This window comes from Varanus komodoensis, unplaced genomic scaffold (assembly GCF_004798865.1).
Source record: "Varanus komodoensis strain SLA01 unplaced genomic scaffold, ASM479886v1 scaffold1, whole genome shotgun sequence".
In the NCBI taxonomy this organism is placed as follows: Eukaryota; Metazoa; Chordata; class Lepidosauria; order Squamata; family Varanidae; genus Varanus; species Varanus komodoensis.
Genome location: NW_025335268.1, coordinates 40,250,909 through 40,262,794, shown reverse-complemented (window position 1 = coordinate 40,262,794; position 11,886 = coordinate 40,250,909). Strand labels below are relative to the sequence as shown.

At 40.2% G+C, this 11,886-nt stretch overlaps 1 protein-coding gene across 1 annotated transcript; it reads left to right on the top strand.

The window, feature by feature from the left end:
• Positions 1-823: 823 nt before the first annotated feature.
• Positions 824-4,925, top strand: SAMD5 (sterile alpha motif domain containing 5). Its single transcript, XM_044449882.1, has 2 exons — positions 824-1,300; positions 4,866-4,925. The coding sequence occupies exons 1-2, from the start codon at positions 824-826 to the stop codon at positions 4,923-4,925; spliced, it is 537 nt and encodes a 178-aa protein (XP_044305817.1).
• The last annotated feature ends 6,961 nt before the right edge of the window (positions 4,926-11,886 follow it).

The following is an 11,886-nucleotide window of genomic DNA, read 5'->3' as shown; positions in this document are numbered from 1 at the left end:
ACTGTTGAATCGCTGGCCTCTGCTTCGAGCACAGGGCACGGCAGTTGCTTCCCGCCCGCAACATGAGGGAAAGGCCAGGGCAAAGACTCGTAAAAGAAGGGCCGAGAAATGGTGGCGGGCTTACAGGAGGGACCTGAGGTCTGAAGCCACCGTTCTTCGCACTGACTGATGAGAAAGGACAGCAGCAGCAAGGCTGTTGCAAGAGCAGGCGAGCGCCGGACGAGCGTGTCACAGTCCTCCCTCCCCACCTTAGCGTGCTGCTCCCAGATTAAAATGTGGGCGCGCACACAGCACAGGATACAGTAAACAGACAGCGTCGCTCACGGCGGAGGGGCAGGAGGCAGGTGAGAGGCCGACTGGGAAGGAAACTCCAACCAAGCAACGCTTCCGCACGTACACCGGAGAGCAACTGGAGATCCGAGAGCGCAGTGCTTGGCAAGGCGAGGCAGTCGCCTGGCCCTGGGAAATCATGATGGAGATGGGACCGGGCGAGGAGCTTCGCGGGTGGACAGCCGCTCAAGTAACCCTTCCTGAGAGCCAAGGCTTCCAGGGTTGACGGCTGGACAGAACAGGGACATAAGCCGGAGGTGTCGTTTAGCACCGCCGGAGATCTGCTGCTGCTGCTGCTGCTGCTGCTGCTTTGGGATTTAATGTTCGTTTCTCCCCAGGCGGTGGTGTCTTGCTGACCGCGGGTTTCAGCGTCGCCCTCCCTTGATGTCTCTTGCATCTGGGTTTTGTTACCAGGGTTTCTTTTTCCGCAGAAGGAGCTGCTGGGGGTTTCAAAAGTTGCAGCGTGGTCCTAATTCCTCTTTCCGCTGCCATCATGTGCACCAACATCGTTTACGAGTGGCTGAAGACCCTGAAGCTCTCGCAGTACGCCGAGTCCTTTGTGGATAATGGCTACGACGACCTGGAGGTGTGCAAACAAATCGGGGACCCAGACCTGGATGCGATCGGGGTCACGGTGTCACAGCACCGGCGCCGGCTCCTGGATGCCGTGCAGAGGCTGAAAGAGGAGGACGAGAGGAACGCCGGGCTTTACTTCACCTTGGAGCCTCAGCCCCCGCGGCGGGGCTCGCCCTCGCCGGAGATCTACACCAGCCACCTGGTGGAGCAATACGAGGCCAAGACTTGGAAGGACAATCGCCATCCACCTCCCGGGAATAGGGGGGTCCCTAAGAAAATGCGTCCCCGCAGCAAGGAGCTGTTTACTTATCCCAAACTCAAACTGAAAATCATGATTAGGGATAAACTAATTCGGGATGGGATCAATCTCAGCAAGCCCCCGTACTCCAACAAGGTAAGGAACCGCAATCCCCCCTCACCCCTTTCAATGAGCTCTCATGCTTTCTTTGCTCAAATGCGGCTCATGGGGCAAGTGTTTCAAAGAGTGAGTGAGCTGAACTTTTTCTGTTTTTTTCCGGCTTTGAGTGGTACTTGCTCTCGGTTTTGCTTGAGTTCGACATTGGGACTTGGTCGCTATTGTACAGGTGCTAAAATGCGTGGAAGTTGAAGAGTGGAAGGAGTTGGCTAAAAGAAAGGACAAGCTAGAACTTTTCTGCTGTGTGGTGACTACAGAACTTGAGAAGATTCTGACAGTTCTTCTCTTTGGAGAGTTGTTCAGAGTCATACAGAGTCAGTTGTGTCTTCTTTAAGTTAGGTGACTTTTAGTGCCTTGGTTTTTACTGCTAGCATACTTGTAAGCAAGATGACAGTGTGATAGCGCTAGTGATGGTGATGTGTTTTTTTAGTATTTCCATTTAATTTTTAGTGCTGGAAAATCATCTGTTAAGAAATTCCTTCTGCATTCCTTGACACTATGAAACAAACTGTTCTAGAAGTTGGTATGTAATTGATGCCTGAAATCAACAAAAAATTATCTTAAAAGGTAGATCTTGGATTTTCAAAGTGATTCTGAAACACAAGTGGGGTCAAGAAGGTGTGGATTTTTTGGTTGGTCCTAAAATTAAGGAGAATTTCCAGCACAGTCTGATGTACATTAGTTCAGAGTAACTGGCAATATATTCTGTGGAACTTATTCCCAAGGAAGCCTATATGCCAAGTGCTATGATCCAAATGTGTTTTCTTTTTATGAGGAAGGAGGTTAAGTGCCTCAGTGGAGGCATGGAGACTATTGATAGCCAATAACTGTTTTAATTTTTTTAAAGAAATGCCAAGTGCAGAGTCTTACATTGTGCTCAGTAATTCATAGCCTTTTTGAAAATCCTGCTTTGCAAGAGGATCAGTAAACAGGATAATAGGTTTGGGGGTTTTGTTGATCAGAATGGCATTGTGCAGAAACTTAGACTAATCTATTTTCTCTGCAAAATTGGTTTATGTGGATGACAGGTGAGATTGTTATCTGTAATCTGGTGTCTGTAATGTAATTCAGTAATACTATAAGCTGTTCAAGATGAGCTTTGAGCTCAATAACAGATATTTCACAGTCATCATGGACAGCACAGCGGATGATGCCTAGCCAGCATGTGGCAAAAACAGTTCTAAATGCAAATAGATTAATGGATACATTTGGAAGTAAAAACATGTAGAAAAAATGTAGTGGCCACCTATGAAGCAATTGTATACCAAATAGAAATGTGCTAATGAAAATGCTGGCCATTTCATCTTATGAAGCTGTAGATTAAATGAAGAGGTGCCAAGGTATAACCATGCTGGCCACTCCTCAAATGTATGTCAGAATTGAGTTTGGAAATGAAAGTAAAAGAGACCCACACCTCAAGCATGGAAATCTATACCTAGTAGGTAGGAATAGGTTATTGTGTGTTGTGTCATTAAAAAGGTGCAGTGATCAAAACCTAAGTATTTACTTTCATTCTATGACACTATTGTATAAATTGGTTTTGTCACTGACTAGCTCTTGGCAGGAGTAGCAAACCATAGCCAAGGGATTTAAAGTCTGATATGAATTTGCAAAGACAAGTCTATGAACTCCTGCATACTCTACAAATAAATAGATCTCTGAAATAAATTATCTGTTATCTGGTAAATGGCAATTAATTTTATTTTTAAATAGGTATGTTTACAGCATAAAACTGTACAAAGTAAACTGCTGCTGCTGCAGGAGATTTATTTTAAAACAAATGCAGCCCCTCTACTGAAACAAAATTTGCCACTGTGGTCTTGGAAAATGTCATTGCAGTGTAAAATATTCACTTTCTTGAGGACACCTTACTATTTGTTATAACTAGAGCATATTAAGATATTTGCTATTTTAACTTGGTGTCACTTCTACTAAATTCTTCTTAGGCTGATGATAGATAGTACTATAGTTTATTTGGACACTATCCAGAAAATTGAAATATTGCTGCTTTTGCTTCTTTAACATTCTTTAGATTTTTCATGTAGAGAACATTGAACCAACACAGTTAGCAAGCCCTAATGCATTTCATTTCTGCAAGATTTTCAATTATGTTTACTCCAGTGAATAAAACAAGGGATATTTAGCTTAAATATAGTGCACAGGCCTATAACAATTTCAGCATGCTGAACATAAATCATCTCAATGTGCCTGGTTATTTCATGAACAGATGCAATATTTTACTGCTCTGGCTTTATTATTTCTAGTAACCCCAAAATAATACTTAGTATTTATATGGCACATTTCAAATATTCAAAGAAGTAAAGCAGGCTTTGCCTACACCATACTGCCTCCTTGCTGCCCTCCAAATGTGTTGTACAGGAGCTCTCATCATGCTGCCTGGGATGGAAGTTACCATTCAACATGTTTGGAAAACGGGTTCAGGAAGGTTGACTTGCATTATCTCACCACAACTGTTTTTAAACTTCCATTTTTGATTGAGTTCCTAGAGTAGGCAGCAGACTTCTAAATCTATGTAGTCTTGAAAGGTACTGATTATTTGGACTTCAATCACCCAATCTGTGTTCAAGCTGGGCTTCAAGATAAAAACAACTTCGGTTGACGGTTTATGTTGGAAAATGGACAGTGGGGATGTGACCCTGCAACTTAGCTGTTGTGGAATTCAAAGCAGCTTTGTTACCATCCAATCATAACTTGACTTTCAGACTCAATGGTACTGGGAACTCAAGAAGGTCATCCACAGGTCTGAGCTGCAGTATCACCAATATGTAGATGGCACCTGTTGGTGAGCCGCCCTGAGGCTTTGGCGAATGGGGCGACATAGAAGCTTACTATATAAATAAATAAATAAATACCAAGATGACTGTGCTCCTCAGTGTGAACAAACAAGTTCATAGCTTGTGGAAGCTTCTGAATTTGTCAAAGCACAGATGGTGGCAGTCATGATACCCATTTTTTGTTGGTGGGACTATCTGATCCCAGCATGGTGTTTCCCAGACCAACTCAATTCAACGCACTGGTTTTGACCTTCAAAGCCAATTCAAACCTTAGATGGGTCAAAGTTGTTTGAAAGACCACATATGCCATTATGAACTTTTTCAGAGTGGTGTAGTGGTTAAGGGTACAGGACTAGGACTCAGGCAATCCTGAATTCTAGTCCCTGTTCACCTTGAAACCGACTAGGTAACTTTGGGTCAGTCACAGATTTTCAGCCCAACTTACCTCACAGGGTTGTTGTTGTGGAGATAAGATTGAGAGCAGCAGGAAGAGAATGGTATAAGCGGCTTTGAGATTCTTAAAGGAAAAGGGTGAGATATAAAGCTAATAAATAAATGAATAAATATAATGATCAAAGCCACTACTTGCTGGCCACTTATTAAATTCTATGAGAATGGTGGGAACTAGAAATGAGGTCTCCTTAGTGGAAGTCCCTAACCTATGGAATTTGTCACTTACATGGCTAGCTCTATCTGTTGTTGTTTTTAGAGCCTTTTTAAAACAAACATTTGTTTCCTCTGTTTTTTAGCTGAAAGGCTGTATTACTGCTTCTTCTGATTGGAATGGTGTAACTGGTGTCCTGCGCTAGTAGAGGGTTAGATTTGATGGCCTTCTTGGCCCCTTCTGACTCACCTGTTCTGTGAATCTGTGAGTTTCCTTACATTTAGTCTATTTAAGATTGCATTTTGGTGTACTTGTACAATCTGGACTCCAGATCAGGCAACCACATTGTGTTTTGTACATTGGTATAGAATGCCAATGTACAAAAATATTGTACATTTTGGACTTAAAATATTTGAAAATAATTTAGATGTCAGTGTTTTTTTCTGAAATGGATATGTTTCTAGGTTATGTGTGCATACTTCTTAGGACAGGTGCAGGCAGAAGGTAGATAGGAATCTAGTAGTTCTTGAGGTTATTTGTAGTAGCTTGGCAGGTGTTCTGCAGATTCCCAGTGGCTAGCTTACCCCTGAGCAGAGTCCTCTCACTGTTCATCATGAGTGCCATGAAAAGGCAAGCAATGTTTACTGTTTATTACTGTGGTGTTGCCAAGTGAAGCTGCTCATGTGATTTTCCACCTGTGATGTAAAAAAAAGTTTTATTTTTTCATTTATATCCCACTTCTCCTTTTGCAAGGAATTCAAGGCAGGTTATATAACTGTTCTTGTCTTCATTTCAATCTCACAGCAATCCTGTAAAGTAGGTTGGCTGACAGTCAGCGACTGACCCAGTGTATCCCATGAGCTTCATTGCCAAGCAATGTCTAGAACCTGGAACTATAAAGATCCAGTCCAATCCTCTAACCACTAACTTGGCAGGCCTTGGATACACCTTGAGAAGGAGCAGGGAGTGCCTTGCTTTGCAAGATGTCGTGACCCAATCTAAATTAGGTTGCTGCAAAAGCAAACCAGTGTGTGTGAAAGGACAAGTGAACTTGATTCTAGCAGTGATCACAGTTTTCTGGGCTAAGAATGTGCCCAGTGGCAATTTATTCTTCCATTCTTAGTGTCCACTTTCCTGAACCACTGTTTTGCACATGGTAGACATCGTATGTCGGTCACATATACCAGGCTGTGAGACTGTCTCTTCCCTTGGAGCTAGGCACTGTAGGAGGGGAAATTCAGGGAGATCATGGGCAGGTGGCGGCAAGCAGTACAGTTGCAGTGGGATGGGAAATGCACCATGGCAGTGAAACACAGATGGGGATGTCAGCAGTGTGACCGTGGGGTAGTGGCTGTGCTGTTCTTCAGCCTCAGGCACTGGAGAGCTCACACTGAAATTAATCTTAAAGCTTCAGATACCTTTTAGTTCACAGATTTTCTGTGCAGAAAGAAGCTTTTTCATCCCATGCCTGTTTTCCCAGTTCCTTCTTCCTTTTCCACAGGGACTGTGGCATTTCATAGCCATGATAAATAGATTAAAAACTTTTGAATTAAAGTTGAAGTTTAAACAACACACAGTTATACTTCATTTGTGTGACTAAAGAATTATTGTAGTGGAGCATATAATACAGTGATTTATAATGCAAGCTATGCATCTTTGCTCATAGAAGTAGGGTTCACAATGTTCAGTGAAACTTACAACTAGTAAGTGAAAGGGATTGTAACCTTAATCTGTTCTTTGGCAGAAATGTGAGACATACTTATCGGAACGGCTATCGTCACACTATAGAAAACTGTGTAAGACAGTTTTTTGAACCGTGTATTCTTTGGAGGAAGCCTGGAACAAGAAAGCTATACATAATACTGAAGTCTTAGTGTAAGGTGCTCTTGAGAAATTTCTGTTTGATTAGTATTTTATTTCATTGAAAATACTACATTCCTCCAGTAGAGGAGGAATAACAACAGGGGTATAGATATAATTATATAAAAACAATGGGTTAAAGATGAAATGAAAATCCCCCTAATGTAAAACTAAAGGTAAGAAAACCCTAAGCACCAGCATAAATCAGCTGCTGGCAGGTGGGGATGGACAGATAGATATTCCCTATGATTAGCATGTGGGGAGGATGCCCCACATTTAAAGGAACCCCTTTTCTCCATATGATTGAGCTCTACCTGGCATCAAGTAGGCTGCATCGGGAGTCTGTTTCAGTGCTGCAATGAGACTGTGGTGAAAGGGACAGGTATTCCATGAACAACATGAAGAAGGGTATGGAAAGGACTCAAAAGGTAGGCCTGAAGTCAGGAAGTCTTGAAATAAAGAAAAAGCCTTTCCTTTCCAAAAGCAAAGTACTGCAATAAGGATTATGCTTCAAGACAGTTCAGCTGAACTAGAAAGGGAATATATTATTTTAGAAATAGCATGATGAATGTGAGAGATCAAAGATGGACATTAAATAGGAAATGGTGTGGGTGGGGTGGAGAGTGAGCTTTGCTAGTCAACCATCAGGGTGTGGTGAGTTTTATTCTAGATCAAAGCATACTATTTGGTACGGTATCTGAAAAGTAGCAGCGATGGGAATCTGCACGACTAATGACTAATTAATTAGACAGATAATGCAGAATTACTAAAAATGGCTGACAAACTATTAAAACTGACTGGAAGCTGGTGATTTTTAATTTCAGTCTAAGAAAGTCAGGGTTGCATAGCTGTGAGGATGTCAAGAGAAATCAAGTATTCTATTTATTTTATATATGAACTATCTAGTATCTAATAGTTTAGTTATATTTCATTATGGTGTCTAAATGAAATAAGTGACCTGACCTGACCTATTCTAGAGTAACTTATTCAGTGTTTTCTTTCATGGAATATTGTGCCGAGAACTTCATGTACAAAATAAAATGGCTAAAACGTTTTTTAATCCATCTTATTTTAAGATAATTTGTGTGGCTGAAGTAAACATGCATTAATAGAAATTTTAATCTTTATTAAAGTGAGAACTACACTCAGAACTTTGTTACTCAGGAACCTCCGAGATTGTTCTTGCATGCATTCACAGGAGTGCCCATAAATGCTGATGATCGAGTACACACTGGAGACTGTATTAGACCTTAACCCATAAAGCTGAAAATGCATGTAAATACACACAAAAGCATGAAAACAAATCCAAATTACTGTCTCTTTAGACACCTGCAACATTAAAAAAATCTGCTTCCATTTCTAAAGCAGCATACTTTATAAACTAAGATTGCAGCTTTACTTTTTCATCAATTTAATATTATGTTTGAGCTTACTCTGTGTACAGGATTTTGCAACTTATTTGTGCAGTATTATACCTTATACGGGATGCTGTTTCCAGATATAAAATCTCAGAGGTATAACTCTACACTGCCAATGGTGCCAAAAATGTTTGATCTGAAATTACTATTTGCCTATGAACTAAAACACTTTTATTGCATTCTTCAAGTAAAATAAAAATCCAGTACACTTAATACTCACTTTTTATACATTCATGGAAAATTTCTTTCAGAATCAGACCAGATAGAAGTATTTCCATGTTATAAAATGCACCTCAGAAAGTCTTCCCATTGATAAAAGTAATTGTGCATAAGCAAAAAAACATAGAGGGCCTTATCCAGAATTACTGATGGAAGGGCTCTTCCATAGAAGTAGGTTGGATCCAGAAGAAACTCTGGATCCAGAGGTAGGCTATTTCCTTAATTGCAGAATCCAGCATCAGTACTTCCCTCATTACTACTACTATTATATTATGGTTATTTCTCATCTGTCTTCCTCCTACCAGGAACCCAATGAGGCTTACAAGGTTCTCCTTCTCTCTATTTTATCCTCATAACACTGACCCTATGTGGTAGGTTAGGCTGAATCTAACCCAGTGAGCTTAAGGACTTAGTGGGGACTAGAACCTGGATCTCCCTAGCTACTGTCCAGCACTCTAACCATTATGCCACACAAGTTTTCTTGTTTAACCCACTCCAGAGGGTCCTCCAGTCCTGTGCCACATAGGGGCCACGTAGATCTTAAGCCACATAGGGACTACAGGATTAAGAGAAATTGGTAAAAATAAATTCCCATGCTTCTGTGTATAGATTTAGGGTTCATAGGATTCTGCTCTGTCCCACTCTAGATCCAACCCAGTATTTTCTTAGCAAACTGTTAGTAGAGTTGCAGGCAATGTTTATGAAGTTTAAAATGTTTGTGAATATTCCCACTGAATATCTTTTTAGAAGAAGTCTGTTACTTCCTGTTTATTCTTTGAATTTATTCCATAGATCATTCTACAAACTTTGCACTAGACTTAATCTAACTATTGAGTCATATATAGAACTTGTAATGAAAGAAGCCTTCCCTCCCTTGTCATCCCAAGGGATGCTATTTATATTATCTTGCCATTGGCCATAAGTGTACTGAAAGGTAATTGATGACATGTTTACCTTTCTTGAAACATGTAAAGCACAGAATATCATAATCACAAACAGGGTTGTGGGCTTTGGGCATTTCTAGAGAGTGCCATCTTGCTTCCTAAAGTGCTTGATGAGAATGAAGGGTAAAGAACAAATGGCAAGTTTGAAATGTTCTTTGCTTGGTCAGTTTAAATCAGGCAGCTATTTTTAAAATAGCGTATCTGGGTCAATCTTTCTGACTAGGATAATGCAACATCATACACTGATAGACTTGCCTTGACAAATTGTGGGGGATTGTATGCTCTGCAGAGATTTCCATTTATTAAAACATCATGCTAGTACTTAACACAGGCTTGCTAATTTAAGACATATTTTGCACCAGAATGTGCTGGATGTGTAAAACATTACCAGATTTGCTATTCTGCCCATACACTAGAATAAAACTGTAGTGACACTGTTGGCAAATACTGTAAAATGCTGTCATTGCAATATATTAGCTTGTCTCTGTGGGCTATGTTTTATGGTAAGACTTCCATTTGGTACATTGTCTTATATATATCTGGAAGCCAAGATAGTACTGATGCAGTTATTCACAGATGAAAAAGAGGGGTGGCAGAGAGAGAGAGAACATAATGTGCTAAATTAATGAATAGCATATTGCTTGTCTGGTTGGTCTTTTGTATCATGCTCTAAGCAGACTTTTAAAGAAAACAACTATGGGGAAGGGAGGCAGGTCAGGACCAGCCTACAGAATATATGCCGCAGGTGTTAAACCTTTGCTTTCACACTGCATTCTGGGCAAATATCCACTCTCCGCTCCCCAATTACCTAGGTTTAGTGACAGCTTTGGAGGTGATTTTTTGTTGTAATTTTAACATTTGGGATAAGGAGAAATTTGGCTCTTTCTTATCTTTCTGGGTTCCCACCTATCATAGCTGAATAAAATGGATTCACACACTTAAGGTGTCATCTAGATTTGCTCTGTGATTTATTGCAAATGACTATGAACACCAAGAATATGTCTGGCAAGTAAATAATCTCTGCGACTATACGATCAGACAGTTACATTTTGTTGGCTCTTTATTTACAAGATATCAAAAGCTTAAATGTGGAACATCAGTCTTGGTATGGATCATAAAATACCATATCACTTATAATGATCAGTGGAATCATGCAATGAAGGATTGACCTTAACTCATAATGCAGAATCTTGTTGCTGGTAGGAGACTCAGAAAATCTAATTTTTAATTGAAATATATGTGCTATATTTATCGATATCCTGTCCTTTATTGAAGGAGCTTGGGGCACTGTACCATAATGTTTACCAAAACAGCTCTTATCTACAAAATAATTGAGGAATGCAGCTCCAAAGCAGTTATCTCTGGTGCCCTTCCTAAAAACCTGAAGTCCTTTTAGAGCCTTGGCATGGCTCTAAAAACAAGCTTGGCTTTTAGATCCTGGAAAAGGTCACTGCACTACCTGCTGATTATTTATAACTTCTTTATTGTTCTTCCAGTAGAGCCCATGCAATACAATCACTCTTTGCTTTGCTTGATATGTCAGTTTACCCTTTGACAGCTGCCATGTCAAAAGCAAGACAAACTCTGTCCAGTATTTGGAGTCTTTCAGGGTTAACACTTGCTGCACTTTGAAATAGGTACTCAGAGCACAGTCTAGTAGAGACTTCCCACTTTGAAAATCATGGGACTGTGTACTTTTGCAGTAGTACAAGTCTCACTAAAATAAAAAACCAAACAAGTTTGTACACAGTTGGAGTGCTTTTTTATTTAAAGGTGGTCCTCCAGTATTCCACTTGGTAATGTTAGGTTTACAAATCATCTTTAGGATTACTTGGAAAAACTCCATAGAATTCTGAACTTGAAGAGATTTTTCTAAAGCTCCATTCTTGCCTCTGTGAAGAGTCCTGTAGTAGCTTCCTATGTTATGTTGGAACCCAAACTGGATTGAGAAGGTGAAATGGGAGTGTTGGAGCCATGCTAGTCTGTGTGGAGAGAATGGCCAAAGAGCCAAGGAATCCTTCCCCCAACCAGGTATCCAGTACTGGGGAAGGTCAGGTGTGCTCAGAAGCCAGTCTAACAGAAATCCTATTTCAGGGAACAGAAAAGAAAAACAAACAACAAACCTTCTACTGTTCTTTCTGCCCTGCTGGTAAGAGCCTGGAAGTACATACACAGCATAGGACGAACCTTCCAAGACAGAGAATCTACTGGCCCTGATGATTGCTTTGTAAATCACATATAAGAATACATTTTTTAAAAAGTACTTAAGAGAAAACACCTAATTCTCCTCACATTTTTTCTCCTTCCCCCTGTTCATACGTAAAAACAAATACAGCATTTTCATGGATTAGAGAAAAATATTCAAGAAAGTATCATTTTGAATAGCTGTTTTAAAAATAGATATAAAATCAAATACATATTTCTCAGGGATTAAAGAAAAAAAGGCAGAAGTTAAACTGAACTATTTTTCTTTCAGTCTATAAATTATATAGTAATTCAGTTTTTCATGCCACCAGAAAGAAACTGTAAAACTGAATTGGATCTCTCCCACTAAAATAAGACCTCTATATACACAAACTCTGAATCTCTACAACATCCCTGTAGATAGAGGCAGATTGAGTGTCCTGGTTTCCAAGGTCAAATTGATGCTCACATTTGTAGCAAAGGGTATAATAAAATCCTTAGGGTATAGTTCTTCTTTCATGAGAGGAAATTATCAGAAGGT